The sequence below is a fragment of the Calliphora vicina genome, chromosome 2 (assembly GCF_958450345.1).
Source record: "Calliphora vicina chromosome 2, idCalVici1.1, whole genome shotgun sequence".
NCBI classification, from domain to species: Eukaryota; Metazoa; Arthropoda; class Insecta; order Diptera; family Calliphoridae; genus Calliphora; species Calliphora vicina.
The window spans coordinates 57,419,369-57,443,844 of NC_088781.1; the positions used below are offsets into that span (position 1 = coordinate 57,419,369).

Here is a 24,476-nt window from a genome sequence, read left to right on the forward strand (position 1 = left end):
AAGAAATTAAGCCATCGAAATGCAACACAATTTTAAGAGAATTAACTGATATGGTACTTAACATTTTATTTTATACACTGTGTTGGAGATAAATAAAATTATGCACCTAAAAATAGGCAGTAACTGTTTATTACTAGTGGTTTTTTAAAAACGTTACCAGTGTATGTTGAATAATATAAAAGAACGACATTTAACAGTATGTTGAAATACGTAAAACAACGATATTAAAAGTACCTGTTACTACAGTTGTTCCAGTGATTTTTCAACAATGTTAAGTAAATGTTAACATTTTTATACATGGGAAAACCTTATACATACATATATGTGAGGGATTTCATGTGAAGTGATCAAACTTTTAAAACTGATGTCTTCCGATCGGGATGAAATTTGCACCATAAAAATGTTTGATTTTGCAAAAAAGTAAAAAAAAATATTTTTTAAGGATAAGGCGGAATAATGACTTTCGGTTCTGTCCAGTTTCGGTCAAACTCTACAAAATTTCATAAAAATTAAAGCTGATTTTTTCTATTCACTTTTTTTCAAAAAAAAAAAAAAATAAACACCAAATATTTATATATTTTTAGAGTTATTCAATATATTTGAGATATTATTGTGTTATTGTGCAAAAATGTTGAAGTATTTAGTTTATGTTTATTTAGTTTAATACTAATTAATGTAAATGTTTATAATATGATTGTTTTATTCGAACAAAATGAATTTTGGAAAAAACTAAAGAAATAATGAAATTCCAAATGAAAGAAATGGCACAGCTTAAAATTAAGAGAAAAGAAAACTTAACATATACAAAATATAATCGTATAAGATATAATACATACTAAAATAATAGTAACTTATTGCATAAATATTTTAATTTTCATTTAAAAGAACAATTTTAAAAGGAATCCATTTTCGAAATTATCAAATTAAAAAAGTAATAAAATGAAACATTTAAAAAGCTTAAGGAATAAAAAACAATATATAAGAGTATAAACAAACAAGAAAAAAGGACAATTCAAAATTTATTTGAAAAAGTTTTGAAGAATGGAAACCGCTTTGAAATTAACGGGGAGGTATTAGCTCAAACATAGCATACTTCCAAGTCCAAGATCTAGCCAACGACTCAAAGCGTGGACGATTGTGTTCATACATATAGCCTAAATCTGGTTCCATGCAGACCTATAACTCAAACAATAATAAAATTATTCGAAATTCAGAAAATAGTTTACATTAAAATACCTCTGTATAAGGATCAGTTAATAAACTTTGTACAGACAGTAAAACCTTGGAAACATTTAAAGCCAATGACCAGTTATGTTGGAATATATCAATACCTACATCACCATGCCGGGAAACGTTTGGATGCAAAATCTTTGTTAAAAAACGAACAGTTGGTGGTATCATGGGATAACTAAAAGTTTAGAAAATTTTTATAAAAGAAACAATATACGCCGTTTACATTCACAAAATTTTACCTCTCTGGAAAGAAAATGAATATGAAAAATTTACCACCTTCATAAGGACTACCAGGTGGCCCCAAAATACTGGCCTGCAAGTATGTATTCTGCTTATCCAAGGGTATAGCCTCTATGCCTTCAGTAGCATAACTATTCAACAAACGACAGTCATTGCGTAGGAAACTTGCACGTATGGCATTTTGTCTACCGCGGGGTGGCGTTTTTAAAGCCATCTGCAAAAGACAAGTACGACAAAAACAAGAAGACATCAACGAACCATAAAGTTTCATCCAATCTTGGACATCAACCAAAGTTTGGAAGAGAGGCCAACGTTCCTTGAAATATTTGCGCCACATTTGTTGGGATGTATTTTGAGCAATTATGTTTTGCCATTGTTTACATACTTCGCTTGCTTTCCACATAGACATATCATCTAAATAGGAAAAGATGATAACCATAATCTCGACTGGCAACGATAATATATTATTGGGTCTTATGGCCAGTGATACAGAGCCGATAGCCATTTCGGAAGCATTGGCACGAGCTTCACTCAAAATTTCCATAAGTTGTGGTAAGGAACGTGGTGCAGAAGGTCTAGGTCTTTCTAGTGGTAAAGCCGGCGGCAATAGCCTTTCGCCGTTATCATTTTCCAAATTTACTCCATCCTCGACAAGTAGTACCTCTATCATATCATTGTCCACTTCCAACTCCACATCATCTACAACATCTTCTACGTCCTCATCATTGACATCTCTATCTTCTTCAACCTCATCTACTTCGTCTTCCGGCTCATCGTCATCATCATTTTCCTCAGTTTTATCTTTAAATGGTGGCTCATCATTGCCAGAATCTTCATCATCAGATATAGTTGTTTCCAGCTCTTCGGCCGGCTCAGTATTGTATAAGAAAGCATGACAAGTGCCGCACAAAGGCTCTCCGAAATTGGGACCATAGTAACCATTGCAAACCCAGCATGTGCTACTATTCTATAATATATATATAACAGTAACTTATAAATCATATTTAAAAATAGTTTTTATTGAAAATGTATACCGGAAAATTAAAGTTTTCTTCTGCCTGTTGAAATTGCGTCTTGTCAGTATCTTCCTCTAATTCTGAATCCTTCAGGCCATCATCGTCATCACTTGTATTCATGGTTTCATTATTATTTTGTTGTAATTGTTTTTCTGACATACAAGATGCCATATTTATATTATTCATAAACTATTAAAACGAATTGTAATTATCTTTTTTTTTACAAATTTACAGATTTTTCAATAAAATCGAATGTCAACAATTTTCTTCTGCAGTTTTTTTTTTCTTTTTTTGTTTATATGCCATCAGCTGATTAATTGGGTGTTTCGAAAACACATATTTCTTGAAAATAATAATAGTTGGCAATGCAAAAAGTGTGCTACCATATGTATAAATGTAAACATTTTCATTTCGTGAAAATTTAGTAAAAATTAACCAATTTGTAATAACGTAACAGAGTTATTATAACCTTATGACGATTCTAACTTAATTAAAATATTCCATAAATCTGGCATGGATTTTTTGAAATTTATTTAAGAATTCTCCAGATCTTCTACGGACTCACATTTGATATATCAGTATTAAAAAAATTTAGTGAATTCGCCTGTATTTATTTCAATTTGCCACTGCTGTCTCCTTGTTAAATACGCCTTGGTTTCCGTGTAGCTCCCGATCAGGGCACACTTAGAAAGGTGGCTGCGATGAAACAGCTGAAAAAACAACAGGCAACTTTGACAGTTCACCTACTTTTTAACAAAAACAAAGTACCTGTTGTTTTTGTATTTTTGTAGTGATGAAACCACCTTTCTAAGTGTGCCCTGCAAGGTTGCCAACTCTTCAGCTCAGAAAATGGCTAGATTTAGAATTAAAAATGGCTAGAAATGGCTAAAACCCAAAATGACTGAATACAAATTCATAAATATTGTATTTTTATTTAGTGAGATCGCCTTTACTAGTATGTATATAAAATATTACATTTCTTAGCAGATTAAAAATTGTAATATCAATATAAATTGGTTCCTTTTTGGTAAATTAAACAAATTTCTGGGCACTTATAAACAAAATCGGATCCATTAAATAAATGCAAAATTGATTTTTGAATATGACTGATGTGTTTGCGTTGGAAACAATTACGCAGCCTGTTCTCATCAAATTCACTACGTAAGATTTTTTTTTAAAAAAGACTATTTCTTTGTCATTTGATTAAAAATAATAGTATATTTTTTAAAAAAACTTCAAGAAAAGTTTAAAATAAAAAAGGCTAGGACAAAATAAAATGGCTAAATCTTCCGGCTAGATTAAATCTAGCCATTTTTTTATGGCTAAATGAAAATAAAATTGCTAGATCTAGCCGGAAAATGGCTAAATTGGCAACCTTGGTGCCCTGGGATGTGTGTTTTATATACTGACTAGAGCAAGGTGCATTTAATAAGGTGCCATCGACAGCACAGCTGATTATAGAAATAGCACGCACAAATGTCAAACTACATATATAAAAAATATTCGCCCGTACGTCCGTATTTCAAACTCTATATATCAAAAATAAGTGAATTCGACTGTATTTATTTCAATTCGCCACTGCTGTCCCTTGTTAAATACGCCTTGGACTAGAGCATTCAGCACTAGCAATACAAAATACACAAACAACTTTGTCTTATTATTTTTTTGTCGTTCTTCAGTGAATACACGCATGTGCAAGGCCAAGGCGAATTCATATAAGGTGTACTCATCCCTACAACAAATACAACAATACAAAAACAACATACATTTTGTTTTTGCTTTTTACCCAATCTGTCAAAAAACACAAGTAAGGCGAATTCAATATTAAAGTGGAATTTAACAAAAAACTGGTGTAATATATATTTTTATTGCTTCATTTCATGTGAAGGATGTTAAAATGTTCGATGATGAGTTCAAACGAGTGGAGAAACGGAAGAAATTGAATATAAAACAGAAAAAAGTGGACGCATTAAAAACACACAAATACAAACACACACATATATATGGCGCGCACCAAATCAAACATAAATTTTGACAGTTTGGATGAAACAGCTGATGATCAGCTGGGCTAATGAGAACACCTTATATGAATTCGCCTTGTGCAAGGCAACACCCAAGGTGCATTTAATAAGGTGCCATCGGCAGCACAGCTGATTATAGAAATAGCTCGTACAAATATCAAACTGCATATATAAAAAATATTCACCCGTACGTCCGTATGTCAAACTCTATATATAAAAAATAAGTGAATTCGCCTGTATTTATTTCAATTCGCCACTGCTGTCACCTTGTTAAATACGCCTTGGCAACACCACTTTCGTATGGTTTGCTGGTAAACAATGACGACTGCGATCAAAGTAAATTAATAAAGTAGCGACAGTACTACAACAAATACAACATTTACAAAAACAACAAGCAATTTTGTTTTTGGTTTAAGGTCTGAGCTGTCAAAGTTGCCTGTTGTTGTTTTTGCTTTTGGGCTTGTTGTATTTTTAGCCACAACAACCACAAGTGAATTGACAGTTCAGACTGAATAAAAAAAGTAGTCAGCTGTTCTACTGAGTCTACTTTATTAATTTACTTTGACTGCGATCTTCAATGTAGATTTTGTTTATCGTATGATATTTTAAAAATGTTTGCTCTTCCATAAGGAACTTGTGGGCACCCCTGGTAGACGTTCTGTCGAACTTTGTTAATGTTTACATTTGTTATTATAAATAAAAACATTTTAATTCGCCATGATTTTATTATAATAATTTTTATTAAATAAATGCACCATGCGCCAAACCATGAATTTAATCACTTCATTAAATCACTATTATTTAATTTCATTTTGTTTGACGCTGTAATAAATATATAATAGTGAAATTACCAAAAAATATGAACCAAGAAATATGAATTCGGTTTGATATTTATTTTCGATCACGATGAACATTTATGTGGAAATGCCCATATATTAGTCAGTTTGAAACTATCAGTTCATTAAGCACAGACAAAACAAAACAAATATTTTTTCCAATTACTCACACGTGTGACAGAAATTACGAAAAATTATAAAAATATATATTTAAAAATTGCGATAAACACCAACATTTCATAAAAAATGAAGCAAAAAAAGAAACTTGGTAAGTTTTGCTAAAAATATTTTCCAAAAGTTACTTAATAATTCGTATTTTTATAGCTGTCGGCTTAAGCCGCGAAGAGCGACAGGTCATTGTTATTGGTGAAATAATACAAGAACTTTTACAAGCTCACCAAGAAAAGAAAGATGTAAATTTGAATCGCATGAAATCGAGAATATCATCCAAATATGGCTTGGAAAGTACACCCAGGTTGGTGGATATCATTGCGGCAGTTCCGCAGGATGCGAAGAAGATACTATTGCCTAAATTAAGAGCTAAACCCATAAGAACAGCTAGTGGTGTAAGTAAACAAATAAAAATATTTTTAAATAATTTTTATAACTAAATTTAATTATACAGATTGCTGTAGTAGCTGTAATGTGCAAACCTCATCGTTGCCCCCACATCAATATGACCGGTAATATTTGTGTGTATTGTCCCGGTGGTCCAGATAGTGATTTTGAATATTCCACACAATCGTATACGGGATATGAACCGACATCTATGCGAGCTATAAGAGCTCGTTATAATCCATTTCTCCAGACACGCCATCGTGTAGAGCAACTCAAACAGTTGGGACATTCTGTGGATAAGGTAGAGTTTATTGTTATGGGTGGTACCTTTATGTGTTTGCCCGAAGAATATCGTGACTATTTCATACGCAATTTGCATGACGCCTTATCTGGTCACACCAGTGCTAATGTCGCCGAAGCTGTAAGGTATTCGGAAAAGTCTCGAACCAAATGTATTGGCATAACTATTGAAACTAGACCGGATTATTGTCTAAAACGTCATATATCCGATATGTTGTCGTATGGTTGCACCCGTTTAGAAATTGGGGTACAATCTGTGTACGAAGATGTGGCCAGGGATACGAACAGAGGTCATACTGTGAAAGCTGTTTGTGAGAGTTTTCATTTGGGCAAAGATGCTGGCTACAAAATAGTTACGCACATGATGCCTGATCTACCAAATGTTGACTTTGAACGAGATATTGAACAATTTATTGTGAGTACATATTTCTTATGTAGGATCATACAGTACTAATTTATATAATTTAGGAATATTTTGAGAATCCAGCTTTTCGTACGGATGGTTTGAAAATTTACCCCACTTTGGTTATACGAGGAACCGGCTTGTATGAATTATGGAAAACTGGTCGTTACAAGTCGTATCCTCCTTCTATGTTGGTTGATTTGGTGGCCAAAATATTGGCCTTAGTACCACCATGGACTCGTGTATACCGTGTTCAACGTGATATACCTATGCCACTCGTTAGGTAAGTTTTGATTGTTTTTTTTGTTCAGTGAGTGTATTATTAACCTGGGCTTATTTATAGTTCTGGTGTTGAACATGGAAACTTGCGTGAATTGGCTCTGGCACGTATGAAAGATTTGGGTACCGAATGTCGTGATGTACGCACACGGGAAGTTGGCATTCAGGAAATACATAATAAAGTACGACCTTATGAAATTGAATTGATACGTCGTGATTATGTCGCTAATGGTGGCTGGGAAACGTTCCTCTCATATGAAGATCCGGCTCAAGACATTTTGGTAGGACTTTTGCGTTTGCGCAAATGTTCTCCAGAAACATTTAGACCCGAACTTAAAGAGGGACAATGTTCAATTGTAAGAGAATTGCATGTATATGGCTCAGTGGTGCCAGTTAATGCTAGAGATCCTACTAAATTCCAACATCAAGTAAGTAACATACTAATGAAACAAACGTAATCACTTATATTGTTATAATAAACATAATTTTCAGGGCTTTGGCATGTTGCTCATGGAAGAAGCTGAAAGAATTGCAAGAGAAGAACATGGTAGCACAAAATTGGCGGTTATTTCTGGCGTGGGTACCAGAAATTATTATCGCAAAATGGGTTATGAATTAGATGGTCCTTACATGTCGAAGAAAATTGTTTAAGAAAAATTTATCAGCTATATTGATTTGTAGTTATTTTTTATTATTATTATTTTAACTAAAAGGTGATTTCCTTTTTTGTCTTTAATTACTAAAGTTGAAGTAAAATTAAACGTAATACAATATTATTAATTATGGTATCGAGAGCTTTAAAGTAAAGTAAAAGAAGGTAGCAGTACAAGAATTCATAGATAGTAGACTTAGTTAAAATGACAAACCTAATAATATAAATACTATACACATGAATATCTTCTTAACATGTTGTGCTGAAAATTACAAACAAAAATTTGGTCTAACATAAAATCACACTATAGCCTCAGCCGAACCAAAGACTATGAATATTATCCAGCCTATGAGATTGATACCGGCCGCTGCGCTAAAAACCATAGGCCAACTTTGAGTTACTTCCAATATGTGGCCAGCCAAGTAAACACCCAAAAATCCTGGTATGGCGCCAACCGTATTCATTAAACCGAAAACACTGCCAGAATGTGAAGGTGCCAAATCCTGAGGATTAACTGTCACTGCATTATTGTGGAAACCAGTCCCACCTAAAATTATCAAAATGTAAGAATAAATAGAAATAAAAAGAAAAAATAAATAAAATGGAATCTTACCTATAATTATAGTCATACATACTAAAGCTGTATGAAAATCTGAGGTTCTACTCATTATAAATAATGCTAGATTTTGTGCTAAGAAGCAGCAACTTTGTATCAGCTTGCGCACAGCCGATGTAGACCATTCTCTGGCCAATAATCTACCGGTAAGATATTTGGCAAAAAATGTACTGGGCGGTAATGCCAACCAAGGTATCATATTTACTACCCATCCTTTGGCGTGTGGAAAACCATCATGGAAATAGGTGGGTAACCAAGATAATAATACGAAAAAGCAGTTCATTTCACAGGCATGTGTTAAAACACAAGCCCAAAATGATAATTTACTAAAATACTTTAGCCACGGCACTGCGTCAACACTGGATTTGTTCACACACAAACGGGAGGGCAAAGATACATTGATTATACGATTGCGTTCACCCGCCATGGCATAATAGCGTAGTATTAATGCCCAAGCTATGCCCATAAATCCAATAACGCGAAAAACATATGACCATCCAAAATAGTCCAGCACAAAAGATCCCAATATGCCTGTTAGCAATGTACCCATGGCAGAACCAGACGTTAAAAGTCCGAAAAAACTTGTGCGTTCATTTGAGCAGAGATTCTAAGAAGTAAATAAATCATATTAAAAAAACATTTATAAATATTATTCCGTTTTTTGTTTATGATGTACTACTTACTTGACTTGTTAAACTAATCATACTAGGAAAATGAACTCCCTGAAAAGCTCCATTGATTATTCTTATGGTAACAATGAAAGGAATGGCATAGTTTTTTGCATTTGGTGCCCACCAAATAATGTTTGGCATCAGGAATGTTATGATTGACCAACCAATGGCAGCAAATAAAATCACTCTTTGACCACCAAAACGATCACTAAAATAACCACCCACAACCTAGAAACAAAAAATATTAAAATTTTTCAAAATATTCTCATTAATTATAATAGCCCTCATAGTGATTTTGAGATATTTAAAACCGTACAGATATGCGTGTTGTTTTTTTATAATATCGATGGCTTAATATAGAAAGGTCGTATCTCAACTTTTAGTTACTTTACAGGAGAAGGAAAAAACTCAATAATATCAGAAATTGAAAAAAAATTAAAATTTGTAATACCTATATCAAAACATATTTTTAGAAAAGTAGTTAGTTTTAATATAAACCAAAAAATATACATTGAACTTTAAATGAGTTAGGGCTTTTTTATAATTACTGCAAATCTGTCATTCGTCAACATAGGAAACTGAATTTTTTAAGGGAGGTCTCTTTGACTTTTGTCTACCAGAATATGTAAAAACACGATTTTGTAAAATAACGAGATACGACCTCTCTATATTAAGCCATCGATATGTAAAAATCTTACTGAAATTATTATTGGATATCACAATTTCAAATTATTACTCACCTGTGTTAGGGTATAGCCCCAAAAAAATGAGCTCAACACCGTACCGGAATCCGTTTTACTCCATTTCATTTCTGCTGCAACTGCTGGTACCAATAAAGGCATCGTTGTGCGAGTTGAATACAACATGCAAGTGCCTGTGATTAGTGTAATAAACCATACTCGCTTCTCTTGACTAAAGCATACAAATAACCATAGTATTAATATAATATAAGGAGTTGCACAATTAATATAAAACATACCGGCTCCATATAGATTGATTATCGACTAATTCATTTCTTAACAAAGAGTACTTCAATTTTTCATCCATACTCATTTTAATATTTGTGAAGTTGGTTGATGTAAACGTACTTACAAATGTAAACTAACCAGAGTCCTAATACATGTACAAATTACACTCTCGGATACACGTCGTCAGCTTAAAATATAAATCATGTTTATCTACATAAATACCCAAGCATAGAGGATTATTTTTATTGGAACGCAAAAATCAAATTTATTAAAACCAGTTCAATGTTTATATAGTATCTTTATATTGTAATATATGCTAAACTGTATTTAGGTCAAGTTATTCAAGATTTTTTTTATTTTTTCTAAATTTAAGTCTTGATAAATTAAAAATGAAAAGTTTTTTCTAACAAACTGCCACGATTTGTTTGTAATTTGTTGATTTTATTTTTATTCTTCTTTATGTGGATTTTTCGTAAGCCAGCTGTTTGGACAGATGTTTTTGTTTAGTTTGCAATTTCTGACATTTCTAGTTGTGTAGGAACGGCCACCGGTTTTTTGTTTTTTTTTTTTGTTAGCATTTTGCATTGACTGTCAATTTGACATTTAGTATAAGAAGCAGCATTTTTCAGCTTGCATACATTTTTTTCGCCGTGTCTTGCAAAATTTTTTTTTATATATTGTACAAAAAATAATTATTGTAAATTTTAAATGAATTAAGTTTAATATAGTGTGTATTATATTAAAAATAATGATGGCTCCGTTTAAACGCCAGAGACAACCGAAAATGACTACACAAGCATTGCTTGATTTCGATTTGGGAGAAAGTTCTTCAGACAGCGATTTTCGTATTGATGATTTCGATTCTGACAACTCAAAGGATGACGACGATGAAGAAGGCGATGACAGATCTTCAGCTACTTCTTCATCAAATGACGACGATGATGATGAAGAAGGTGACTCCGACAAAGGATCGGATGATTCTACGCTACAATTGAAACAACTGTTGGCAGATGCCAGCGAAGAAATTAGGGTGGATAAAAATAATAAAAAAACCACCAAACCGCCAGAGGTCACTAACGGTGGCGATAACCTAGAAGAGTTGTTACGAAAATTCGATAGTAAGCCTGATAGCAAACCTAAAGTGCCCACCAAACCAATATGTTGTGTTTGCTTGGGCGATCGCAGCGATGACACTAACGAAATTGTGGAATGTGACGGCTGTGGAGTTTCAGTGCACGAAGGCTGCTATGGTGTTAGTGACAACACCAGCATATCCAGTACAAATTCGACTTGCTCTACTGAGCCCTGGTTCTGTGAAGCATGTCGTGCAGGAGTTTCCGAACCCTCCTGTGAACTCTGCCCCAACAAGGGTGGCATCTATAAAGAAACAGATGTTGGTAAATGGGTTCATTTGGTGTGTGCTCTATACGTGCCCGGTGTTGCTTTCGGTGAAGTTGACCAATTGTCGAATGTCACGCTCTTTGAAATGCAGTACAGCAAGTGGGGTGCCAAAGTGTGTAGTCTGTGTGAAAATTCTCGATTTTCCCGTACTGGTGTTTGTATAGGATGTGATGCTGGCATGTGCAAGACCTTTTTCCATGTGACTTGTGCTCAAGCTGCTGGCTTCTTGACGGAAGCTCATCATGAGGAAACCGATGCTGCCGACCCTTTCTATGCTCATTGTAAAGTACATTCCGAAAAAGAGCTAATACGAAAACGTAAACGAAACTATCATACATTCCGTCTTCACATGGAACAAAAGCATCAAGAGAAACAACAGAACAAAATGGATGATCCTTGTCCGGCTCAAATGCGCATCAATCGCAAACTGCAAAAATATCAGCTTAAATATGCAGCCCATAAGCAAGCACGGCCTGAGCCTTGGGTACCAACGCAAAAAATGTCTAGATTACTGACTACATCTGCTTCCGCCTGTCGCCGCCTCCTGGCCAAGGCCAATGTAATGGATGTTGATGTCGATCTGCTGGAGCGGCAAGAAGTACAAGTGGCTGCCATAACGGATATACGCAAGAAATGGCATATAGCACCTGCATTTAGTGTAGAATTTGTAGCATACTATCTTGATCGAATATCGCGCACAAAAGAATTGAAAGAACAACTATCAACCATGATGTCCCGCAACACTACACTGACGAAAGAACAAGATATCCTGAGAACGGAATATGACTCGCTGTTGGATAAAAACCGCGAACATAAAGACAAACACGAATCGCTGCTAAATTCAATAACACAACTTCAAACACATATTACCGCCTTGTGTCCCAACAAGAATCTAATAAATCCCCTGAATATAGGAAGACCTGCACAACCGGACAATTTCAAAGCCAACACGCCGCCTGCTAGACCTATAAGTGTGCCTACAGCAGCAGCTCTTAAAATGGGCGTAGGATTTCCTTTAGCACATTTGGGACATCCGAATACCAAAGGTGATTCCAATCGTCTCCTTAGCACACATGTTAAAAATTCACCTTCTCTGCCCGACACTCACAACTCACCGGCCCGTGGTCTGCTATACTCTCTCAACAACAATGCCGCAAAATCACCTCTAGTTGCAGTAGAGACCCACAACTGTGGCATTTGTAAAAGATCCAACGATCAACATCTCTTAGCCAAATGTGATACATGCAAGTTGTACTATCATTTGGGCTGTTTAAATCCCCCCCTAACCAGACACCCCAAGAAATCTAAACTCTATGGTTGGCAATGTTCCGAATGTGACAAGTCGGATCAGTCGGATGGTGTTCCTGACCTCCCCAAGGGTCCACGAAAATCACGCACACGTTTCAATAAAGACGGCATTATCGTGCCGTTTAAATCTTCACAAAACAGCGATGATTCCATGAATAATTCAACGACGTCGACCAAGTTCGATTATGGGCCAGGCCCAACAAAACGACGTTCCTTAGATATTGCCTCATCGACAATTTCACCTTCCACCTCCGTAACAGGATCGGCGAGTGCTGCAAAGAAATTAAATTTGAACAAATCCTTACCGAGCACTGTCAGTGAAATATCGATAAAATTGGACAATTGTCAAAAGTTAAGTTCAAGTAGTTCTGGTCAAATTACACCCAAATTAAGTAAAAAATCAAAATTAAGTTTAAATTATTCAAAATCAACGCAACTGCAGCAAACGACGAGTATTAGTATGGATTCAACGAAAACGATTGCAAAACATATAAAACATCCTTTCGAAGGTGAGTGTGAGATATATTTTAAAATGTACGTCTTTGAAAAATTAAACATAAGGATAAAACTGGTAGAAAATAATACCCGTTGGGTCTGATTAATATATATTATCAGTGAAATCTATTATTTAATGGCTGAGCAGTAAAATATCCTGGAAATCCTTTTTGTTTATATCAAACAGTAATGTCAATCCTCATAAATATCATTTAGATATGTAAAAATAAATAAATTTGTTGAAAAAATTAGCTTAATTTCGTTGAGTTAAAAACATAATAGCTTATCTTTTCCACTATGCAAGTTAATAAATTCAAAATCAAAAACATAAACATAAAGAAGATTAACTGAATTTATTAACGTTTTAGAACATATCGTCGTCCCGAAGTTATTCCATAATTTTTAAAATTAACTTTTTGGATTGATTTTTTTTATCGAATCTAATTTTAGTAATCGGTCTATTGCACTATGTACAGAATAAATCTCTTGAATTTAAGAATGTCCCGGCTCTGAAAATGTTTAAGCAATTGTTTTCGAAGTAACTTTATACAAAATGTCAAGGAAAGTAGACGATAATATTTTATTTCTGTTTTGTGTCACACAGGAGTCGCTCCAAAGTATCACATGCTCCATATTATTAAATCGCTCAATACATTTTCCAAAATTTTAATAGAACTTGCGAAAGGATTAACTGTCTAACGAACTGTCCTACTGTTCTCACTTTTTGACATTTAGGATCAGTATACTCTGGCAAATCATTATAAATAGATTGATGGTTGAACAACGCTACCAAATTATCCAAATGTACTTTGAAAATCAGTTCACGCAACTTATTGACGACTATTTTATCGCAAAATTACGTTTAGCGATGAGGCTCATTTTTGGCTTAACGGGTTTGTTAATAAACAAAATTGCCTCATATGGAGTAAGACCAATCTACAACAAACTCTACAAACTTCTTTACATCCAGAAAAATCCACCGTTTGGTGCGGATTACATGCTGGTGGTATCATCGGACCTTATTTCTTTAGAAATAAAGCAATGACCAATGATTTTTTTTTTTAATATATGCAGTACATTTAGCCGGGCGATAGGTTGTTTCAACAGGAGGCGCTACGTGCCATAAGAGACCACAACCATTTTTTGAAATGGACCTGTCAATTGGCCTCCAAGGTCGAACGATTTGACATTGTCGATTATTAGTTCTAGGGCCACTTGAAGTCACAGTTTTATGTTGATAAACCTGCAACAATTGACGGCTTGGAGGCCAACATTTTTCGTGTTATTCGTAACATACCATCAAATCAATGCGAAAGTGACCCAAAATTGGACGTCCGTAATGCGCTTCGTCAAAAACAGCCATTGTGGCCATATGAAAATATTTTTCCAGTATGCCATGTATTTTTTTGAAAAAAAAATTTGTTTGATTAAAGTTTAATTTTTTGTGGAGTTTTTTTACAATTTCAAGTTCTATCCGGCTTCAAATAACACACTTTAGAACTAGCCATAACATTTCCAGAGCGATCACAAACACAAACATGCTTACTAATTACTAAATATATACGTTAATTTATCATACTGCAAGAATAACTTATATACGTGAAGATAATTTTGGAGAAAAAAATTAGCGCAGTTTTTATCAGTACATTTTCACGTATTCGCCATAAATTAATAAATATTTCGTAAAAAGTGGCGTAAACAAAATGGTAAATTTTTTTTGGAGCTAAAAATGGCAATAGTTTAAAAAATTTCCTCCATGACTTTGGACATTTTTACACTAATCAATGTAGAATTTCAAGCACTACATAATACAGAAATATCGAACAACTTTTTTCGACTCATTTTTTTGATATAAATCGTTAAAGCTTTAAATTCAATTTCCAAAAAAAAATGTTTGGTAAACTTCGGGGCGACGATATTTTTTGTCGTTGTTTGTCATGCGAGAAAAGGTTAAGCTTATTGTTGCGAGTTATGTATTTTGAAGCCATTAAGAGACAAATGGAAAAGTTCAGATGTACAAAGTAAAACTATCAAAAACACTGTATTGATTATAATGGAGAATATTAAAAAAACAACGCTATTTTTAATGAAAATTACAGATTTACTCAATTTGTATTAATCTTTTTCTAATTGAATTTAGTAAGATCTGTTCAGAAACTAAAAACAATTACAAGAATTATTAAAAAAATTGGGAAAATGCTAAAATTTTTTGAGTATGCTTTTTTAAAGAAAATTTATTTTAAGTTACTGAAAATACTACTAAAATTAATATATTTTAGCATCGATATAATATTTAAATTCTTTTTACATGTATCGAGATTCATATTTAAAATCCATTCAAGAAATTTCAAGAAACTAAGGAGATGCCTTTATATATTCAAATTTCCATAGAAAAATATGTATTCAATTAATTTATGTTAAAAATAGTAAGTATTCATAGTAAACGTTTTAATTGTTTGTAGATTTGGAGTAAATTTTCAACATTCAACATTCTAGATGATATTAAGAAAATTTCCATTGAAATTGATACATTTATTGAAAGTAAGAATTTCTATTTGATATTGAAAAAATTCCAAGTGTAACTGAGAATTTATCATCGGTGGATATTGACAATAAAATGGAAACTTTTGAAAACTATTCCGTAATTTCAGTTTTCAAAAACATGACCTTTTACCAAATATAAATGTATACTTCTAAGATTAATTCAAATTTATTAGGATTTCTACTAAAATATAGTAAATTCCAATGGTAACTTTTTAATTGCCGAGGTTAATTAGGAGGTTGTCAATAATCTAAAATTGGGAATTGGCCTTGGTGCAATTTGCCATAGAACAGAAATAAAAAACTGTTCGAATGAATCCAAATACAATTTAAGAGGAAGTGATCGAAGAGAAATAGATTGAAACCCAAGTACACAAATAAGACAGTCATATTTTGCGGTGGTTATATTATGGTGTGTGTCTGTTTTTCATGGCAAGATATGGATTCAATATACTGTGGCTGGAATAGGATACAAATCCATTTTAAACTTTGGAGATCCCAGCACGACAATGACGTCAAACACACTTCTAGGGTTGTAACAGAGTGGTTGAAGTGGCCTGCCCAAATGCCAGATCTCAATCCTATAAAAAACCTATAGGAAATTGTAGATCGGAAAATACGGACTCAAAATTAAACCACGAAAGAAGCTTTATAAGGAAATGTCAAAATATTTCAACACAGACGATTGATTCAATGCATCGTAGCCATGAAAAAGTAAAAGAACAAGGGATATCCAACAAAATACTGTTTCACTAAAAGTACCCATTCCCAAGACAGGCGGTTCTACGCACCGGAATGACCCGTGTTCACTCGGCCAAGGGTTGTCAACTCAGTGTGTAGAACAGCCTATCGTAGGAAAGTACCAAACTATTTTTGTAAAAATTAAACCTAAGTTCCCATTGTTTTGTCAATACCATAATAATGAATACGTTTTACTTTGTTTCCTATTTTCCGAAATTAATCATGTTCTTAATTTTTGTAGTTAATATAAGTAAACAAAAGTTATTATAAGTAAACAAAAGTTAATGAAATGCCAAAAAATACAAATTACTTAAGATTTATTTTGGATTGTGACCTATTAATTGAATGTTTGGAAAAGTTTTCATTATATTGTCAACCCATAAGTGGTCATAAGTAACTGTGAATAAATCAATTAACTGAATAAAATCATTCAAACTTTCTTAATTTAATTGTTCATTTTCTCAATATTATTTAAAATGGATTGAATTTGATTTTAAATTTTCATAAATTGTAAATTCAAACCTTTTAAAAATAAATAAAATTGGAAATTTTGTATTTTTTAGATGTAAGCTACGTAATAATGTTTTTTAGCCAAATGTGGCCGGGTTTTCGAATATTCACTACATTAAATTGAAATTCTTAACATAACATACAGTACATACGTATATGTAAGAAAATCTTTAATCTAATTACAACAACATTTATTATTCTAGATTTTCATCATCCACCTCCAGTGCAGACATCATTATCAAATGATGAACCATTAGTATTAGTACTAAATTCTAAATCAACAACGCCATTACCTGTCGCAACAGAACATGACCCATTGTCCTTGCATAGCAACTTAACCTCGACTAACAATACAACTACAAACAATATTAAGTCGACATCCGTGTTGGAAGGTGTGCCAGATAATTCGAAACAAGCCCGCAAACAAAAGCGAAAAGATAAACATAGAAATAAACACAATTTGTCATCGGATACTGAGAAATCACCGAACAAGGAACATAAACGTAAACGTAAAAAGAAGCAACACGACTTGGAGGCACCAAACGATACAATGGCTGGTATACCGAAAATTAAAATAAAATTCAAAACATTACCACTACCAGGTGAAGTGACACCGGAGGCTCAGTTTTTCTATGTATCAGCTGATATGGTGCGTTCGGCAGACGAAGCATCACGACCGGGTTCTGTAGAGACGGTCGAAGATATTGCAAATTTCACTGAGGAGCCTCCATTGTTGAACAAATCTAATGTGACAACGCCTCGGCCCTCAGCCCCAAGTAAGACTTTAACACATTCACCAGTGGTAGCACATACACCTGCAAAAAATACACCTTCACCACGTAAAAGCAGTCCCCGTAAGTCGGTGCCACCACGTATGTCTGTCGGACATAGCGGAGCTGGGGGATCAGCGTCACGTTCAAAGACGTCCTCTCAGAATGTCAATCAAATACTCACATGTTGTGTTTGTAACGAGACTGGTGCAACATCGAATGCCGTTACATGTGATGAATGTCGCAAACATTATCATTTTATTTGCTTAGATCCGCCTCTCAAAAAAACTCCTAAAATACGAGGTTACTCTTGGCATTGTGCCGATTGTGATCCAACCGATGAAGAAAAACATTAATTTGCAGTATTTTTAAAAATATGTTTATGTTTATATATTTCTTTTTTTTAATTTTTTATTTTATTTCCCAAAATTTCTCTTATCATTAGATGACATAGATTCATAATAATCGCTTTAATGAGTCTTTTGATGTTTAATTTATATATATATATATATACAAAATTATGCATGACCACCGATTTGAGATCGGTTTTAATTTTATTTAATATTAGTTCTCACAAAATAAATTTTACATTTTAACATTTATCCAGTAACATGTTTTTATGTTTAAGGACTTTTTTCATAATAAAAATACAATATTGAGTTTGAAAATTAAAATACAAGTAAAAATGCGTAACAAAAAGCAGCAAAATGGTATGTTAAAAATTGTGACCCTCGTTAATATAATTCCGGTAACAACACACAGATTTGAAATCAAATACGTTTGAGAATTTTGAATAAATATTTGAGAATATTAAATATCAAACGTTTTAGAATGTTTTAATAAATATTTGAGAATTGAAGCCTTCTTAATTTTAAAAGCGGATTGCAAATTAAATAATAAATACTTGAATTGTAAAATTTTAAAATAATATTTAATATCAAATTGAAATACACCCTTTTATGAAACGTCTTTTCTTAAATTTAAATTAAATTTTGATTTGAGAATGAAAATGATATTTGAATAACATTTGTTAAATAAATTACCATTTTTTAAAAATTGTTTTTTAAATTCAAATGAGAAAATTAAACTTATTTAGGTTTGAAAATAACATTTGATATCAAATGAAAATAATTTAATGTTTCTGCTAAAAATAAAGTTACTGTAATGTATATGCATATATAAGGGTTACTATTTTCCCAGATATTTTTCATTCCATGAAATTTTTTAATACTAAATGAAGCCATTGATTATATTTAAAAATTATTTAAAATGTTTCAATGCTATATTAACGAAAAAACCAAATATTTAAAAAAAATCGGTCAAAATTCAGGTAAGAACTTTTATTAAATGATTTAAGTCAAGCCTAAAATCTAAAAATATGCGTAATTCGTTTTAAAAGAAAACTCTTTTCAATTCAGAATGTACATAAACCAATTTAAAGCAGTATTATTGTAATTATTTTCTCTAAATACGAATAACCTTAGAAGTTTCAATGTTAACCGTCATAATAAATCCTTTATGAACTTAAAATTTTAATTTATATTAATTCAACTTACTAGAAAAGTTAATTTTCCGGGTTTAAATAAACATTTTTCTGTTTTTATCACAGAGAAAATAGTTTTGGTTGTGATAACCGAATTTATTTCTAATCAAATAATTCAGTTAATATGACCGAATGTTTGAATGTATTGTGGTCGAAAAATTTTAGTTGGGGAACTAAAAATTCGATTATATAAATCCTAATGCTTCTGTGTCAACTAAATTTCTGTTGCAAGTATCGAAAAAATCTATGCATATAATCGAATCATTCGATTGGCGTAGACCCATAGAAGATTCTGCCACTTAAAACAAATATTTCTGCCACAACTATGATCAATATTGAACAACTTGCTTACTGCCTTCTAGTTCCACATATACCGAGGCGTACCCAACTTATGCCCAGCATGTGTTCGGGGTCCTCAGATGATGAGCGGCATTACACATTTAACCCCTTTTTCTTTCAATGGGGTTAAATGAAGAAAGGTTGACATACCAATTTTATAAACGTCAGTTTTGACGAATCTGTGGTCCTCACGACAGCCCATACCCAGTGGATTAAATATTTAAAAAAATACTGAAACTTGAAGAAAAAATTCGAAATTTCCCGGGATAATTTTTCCGATTAGGAACCCTAATATATATATATATGTATATCGGTAATATTTATTTTACACGGAAGACTGCCTGTAAAAATATTCATGCCAGGTGATTAAACTACACCTGAGCGTTGAAAGTGTATAAGTAAATACATAGGTATTTAAGTGTTTTTTTTTAATTTTAAAGCTTCAGGACGTGTTTATAAATATAATTTCCTGTGAATTCAACAATTTACGCTGCGTTTACACATGCAAGTAGATTGATGAAAGTTGGTAATACGTATTATTATCGAAAATGTCGAAAATACATCGAAATGTCTACAAGTTGCTTGAGCGTTTACACATGCAAGTAAAAGTTCATTTTGTAAATGTTAGCGAAGGAGAATGATGTCTTCAAAATGCCACAAATATAAGAATATTACAGCTAATTCGATAAATAAACCTTTTATATATCAGCATTTGTTATTTTTAAGTCCATTTGCGGCTTGAAACCAAATTTTATTATTTTTATTCATAACAATAAAGTGTTACCATGATATTCAAATATAAAAATTTCTGGGGAAAATGTTAGGTTAACAATTTTTATAGATATTAGTAACAATTTTATTTATTAAAACTAATGAAATTGCTATTTTTACGAAAACGATAAGCATTAGTGGTCATTTGTACTATTTTCTTTTACAAAAATACATAAAATAAGTTAAAAATATAATTATTATTTTACCACCTTCTGATAAATTTTTTAAAAGCTATTTATTGGCAACTCTATTTGTCATCACTTGTATGAAAGTGTCGAAAATCACTGTCCACCTAAATTCAGTAGGCAGTGAGCTGCAAGTGGCTGCATGTGTGATTGTGTTAGTGCAAAAGTATGTATGTATTGTGTTTTTCGAACTGTTACTTGCATGTGTAAACGCTAGGTTATCACTATACATATCGAAAAAAAAATACAATTTTTTGTTTATATATTAATTAAATCATACTTTTACTGTCCTGCTCTTGGTTCTTGTCTTTACTTAACATACATATTTCTAAGAAATAATCAGTTATCGATTGCATTAACTAACTAAATTTCACATCACTATCAGTCACAGCTGTGTTTGACGTTTTAGTAAATATAATTTTTTTGTTGTTTTTAATCCGAAGAGGGCAACGCATTCCGTATTCCTGTGCTGTAGTTTTTCCACATAAAAATTAAGCAAAATGCGTGTTGCAATTACAAGATTCACAAAAATGAGTCCTAAATTAAAGGAACTCCGCATTCACTTGTGTCAAACCGGTGAAGCTTCTAAAGGTGCCAGGTAAATTAATATACAAATTGGGAACAATCCATTTTGAGGTTACATAATGTGAAAAAAGGAATCAAATTGTTTGCTTCTTTCAGAGAATATGTGGAGCGTTTCTATCCCAATTTGAAAAAGGATAATCCCGAATTGCCCATTTTGGTTAGAGAATGTTCAGGAGTACAACCCCGTTTGTGGGCACGTTATGGTAACTACTTGATATAATTAAATGACGAATTCAGTTATTTCTTTGTTGTGTTTCTCAATAGGTTTGGGCAAAGAAACCTCGGTACCATTGACAAATCAATCTGCCCAGGATATTCAAAAACAAGTCGAAGCTGTTGGTAAATAAATTATGGTAGTACGCATTCAAAATTTTAGTAGCAACTTTATTTAAATAAGCCAATGATTGTGGAAGAAATAAAATGAAAAAATAAATTTAATGGTCAAATTAAAATTTATAAAAGTAATTTGATTTTAAAAAGCAATAAATATCAACCCAAACAAGCCAAACTAGGCTGCATAAAATGATGAATATTTAGAGATGTACTGACAATTACCAGCTTGTTAAATTACAGTATTTTTACTATACATATATCATATATTGTAGGTAGTCTGAATATATATTAGCGGAATATTAAGTGCCTATTAATGGTCTAGTGAATGCAAAATTGTATAGTTCTTGGTGTCCTATTAATTTCTGCATTTGCAACGTTGCCAGTCTATTTGGACTTAAATCTTCGCTTTGCACTCCACTGTTGGTAGCCGCTAGGAAATTGATTAGAAAAGGGCTCATTAATAATTGCATGAAGTTTTTCCTCATATGTATTTTGTTTTATCAAAGATGGCTACCTATTCGAAACGGTTAAAATGTAACGGTATTTTAGCGGTAACGGTATTTGTATTTATTTGGGTAACGGTAGAGGTATTTTAATGATAACGGTAATTTATTTTTGAATAAAATTAATATTACAAAAATTAAAAGTATGTTAACAAGGTGGTAAATATTTTATTATATTTTAAATTTTGTAGATTTCATAAAACTCAATTATTGAAATAAAAATTTCGTAAATTTTAGTAAAATTTTTATGCTAAATTCCCAATTTTATTGATAAATTCACTGAAATTTATTGTTGGGGGATAAGCTAGTTCCTATACGCATTTCACTGGTTGCTTAGGCCAGATCATCAGGAAACCTTTTCCCAAAAAGCTTTAGGAAAACTAATGATATACAAGTAAAACCATAGAGTGATTGATAATTACAGACACTCTTCATTTGTAGAAATATCAAAGCACCAACAATAAACAGTGATTTTATCTTTTCTTACATTTCCTAACTACAATTGGTAGGTTTTTAAATATTTTTAGGTAAACTAAATTTATGTTTTTTTGGATTTTGACCCATTGTACTTACTATGGTCTTATATACGTCGTTGCAAAAGTCTTTGAGATATCTATCATTAGATATCCATATTGTCTATATTTACTTAGTAATCCAGATATAGGTCAAAAATAGATTAAAAAATCGAGGTTGTCCTGGTTATGCTTATATCTCAACCATTTGTGGACCGATTTTCTCGATTTTAAATAGCAACCGAGACGGATGAATTCCGGAGATATTGATGTATTAATCGTGTATGTAAGTTATTTGGGGGCTTCGGAAAGTTGATTTCAGCAGACAGACAGACATGGCTTAATCGACTCCGATATCTATAAGTATCCAAAATATATATACTTTATAGGGTCGGAAAATTATATTGTGGAAATTACAAACGGAATGACAAACTTATATATACCCTTCTCACGAACAACTTGCTTTATTGTTTTCTCAAAATAAAGCGAGTTGCCAGTTTAGTCTTCATGCACGAGCACCTGCAAATTTATCGTTAACGGGAATACAAAATAATATTTTAGTAAATTTTTTATGCTAAATTCCCAATTTTATTGATAAATTCACTGAAATTTATTGTTGTAAAGCTGTTAAAATAATCTCTTAATCTGATTGAAATGAGGATTCTTTTAATTTTATTTGAGACCAATTTCGAACTAAACAATTTTAAAAAACATATATAAAAACGTTAATGAATATTTTTTTTATTATTTTACTATAATTAAAACTATTTATAGAATATCGGTAAAGGTATTTTCAGATTACATATTAATACTTATCAAAAATGCGTGTTTCGTAATACAACTTGTATTGTATTATATTTTCAATTAATACCAATGATTTCAGACAATAGTTTTTGAGAAAAATGAAGTATTGTCGTCTGTAAATACCTTAACTAAATATATTTGAGGAGCCGCAGAACAAAAGACTTTTTGAATTTTTTGAAAAAATTGGTTTTTTGGTATTTTTATATTTGGGTTGAAATCTTCTAGAAACAATAAAGTTAGCAAGCTTTTTTAATTTTATTACTAAGTAAATGGGTTCTAAAACAACTCATCCTTAATAAAACGTACAACACTAGTATAAAACGAGAAAAATAATATATTTAATTTCAATGTGTAATTTGGTTATATATTAGATCAGGATTAAAAACATTCATTCAAAATATTCAGCCCAATTATGAATAAAAATACCCCGGGATTTTTTTCCCTTTTCTCATTATTCCTATTCAAATTCAATGGGAAAAAACTCCCGGGAAACAAACTCCCACGGAATTTTTTATTCATAATTGGGCTGGTTATCGTTTAAAAAAACCGCATAAAAAACGTACTTTTTAATTTTGTTTTTAACAAAACCTACTTTTTTACTTTATTGCTTAACAAAAGGTTATATTTCCGATATAAAAATGGTTTTATATCGAAACATCCTTAACATTTATTGTGGTGACTTATGGAAGTTAGATGTATCTATTGATAAGTAAGAAACTTGTTACCTTTTTCAGTTTCATGCAGGTTTTTAAGTGGGCGAAATAAATAAAACTCAATTTCTCAAAAATTTTAAATATGCGAAAAAGTAGCTTTTGTTCTGCGGCTCCTCATTTATCGTTAGCTTAATGTGCAAACGAGCTAAGTCCACTTTTTATGAAAATTGTGATTTAATACAAATCGCTAGAATAATTAAAAATACACTGTTTGCATCGAAGAAGTATACAATTATTTATTTTTTTCTCGTTGTTAAAATGTGGTATGCAAAAGTGCAAGTCAATTTGCAAAGTCAATTTTATTTTGACAAAATTGCAAAAAATTATTATTTCAGTCAAATGGAACTGAGTATAACTGTTGTATTAAATACATATATAATAGCGTTCAATTATTGGTTTATTCATTAAATTTCAACCAAAAAACGTAAATCATAAATTGCTATTGGAAATATAGGATAATTTTGAAATTTATTATAATCTCGGCTCCTGATATCAAAAACGTTGCTCCATTGCCATTTGGGAGAAACTTTAGTGACAATATAAACTTTAAATCCAATAATAGAGTTAAACGATAAAAATAATTAAGAAATGCTAATGAAAACGTATGTATGTAATAGAAAATGTGCTAA

At 32.1% G+C, this 24,476-nt stretch overlaps 5 protein-coding genes across 5 annotated transcripts; 3 read left to right on the forward strand and 2 right to left on the reverse strand.

The window, feature by feature from the left end:
* Positions 1–569: 569 nt before the first annotated feature.
* Positions 570–2,764, reverse strand: morgue (modifier of rpr and grim, ubiquitously expressed). The gene is made up of 4 exons (XM_065501308.1): positions 2,508–2,764; positions 1,473–2,440; positions 1,237–1,408; positions 570–1,176 (listed from the first exon to the last, which is right to left on the reverse strand). Exons 1-4 carry the CDS (start codon positions 2,673–2,675, stop codon positions 1,060–1,062), a joined length of 1,425 nt encoding a protein of 474 aa, XP_065357380.1. The 5' UTR covers positions 2,676–2,764; the 3' UTR covers positions 570–1,059.
* Positions 2,765–5,472: 2,708 nt separating this feature from the next.
* On the forward strand, positions 5,473–7,666 carry Elp3 (elongator complex protein 3). The gene is made up of 6 exons (XM_065501797.1): positions 5,473–5,614; positions 5,671–5,912; positions 5,972–6,619; positions 6,673–6,890; positions 6,951–7,314; positions 7,379–7,666. Exons 1-6 carry the CDS (start codon positions 5,593–5,595, stop codon positions 7,535–7,537), a joined length of 1,653 nt encoding a protein of 550 aa, XP_065357869.1. The 5' UTR covers positions 5,473–5,592; the 3' UTR covers positions 7,538–7,666.
* MFS18 (major facilitator superfamily transporter 18) lies at positions 7,557–10,227 on the reverse strand. Its single transcript, XM_065501798.1, has 5 exons — positions 9,805–10,227; positions 9,566–9,737; positions 8,838–9,053; positions 8,152–8,761; positions 7,557–8,085 (listed from the first exon to the last, which is right to left on the reverse strand). Exons 1-5 carry the CDS (start codon positions 9,876–9,878, stop codon positions 7,838–7,840), a joined length of 1,320 nt encoding a protein of 439 aa, XP_065357870.1. The 5' UTR covers positions 9,879–10,227; the 3' UTR covers positions 7,557–7,837.
* A 173-nt stretch (positions 10,228–10,400) lies between these two features.
* Positions 10,401–18,161, forward strand: LOC135952022 (PHD finger protein 14). The gene is made up of 2 exons (XM_065501796.1): positions 10,401–13,011; positions 16,993–18,161. Exons 1-2 carry the CDS (start codon positions 10,542–10,544, stop codon positions 17,913–17,915), a joined length of 3,393 nt encoding a protein of 1,130 aa, XP_065357868.1. The 5' UTR covers positions 10,401–10,541; the 3' UTR covers positions 17,916–18,161.
* A 2,651-nt stretch (positions 18,162–20,812) lies between these two features.
* On the forward strand, positions 20,813–21,434 carry ND-B8 (NADH dehydrogenase (ubiquinone) B8 subunit). The gene is made up of 3 exons (XM_065500559.1): positions 20,813–20,995; positions 21,079–21,185; positions 21,247–21,434. Exons 1-3 carry the CDS (start codon positions 20,898–20,900, stop codon positions 21,327–21,329), a joined length of 288 nt encoding a protein of 95 aa, XP_065356631.1. The 5' UTR covers positions 20,813–20,897; the 3' UTR covers positions 21,330–21,434.
* The last annotated feature ends 3,042 nt before the right edge of the window (positions 21,435–24,476 follow it).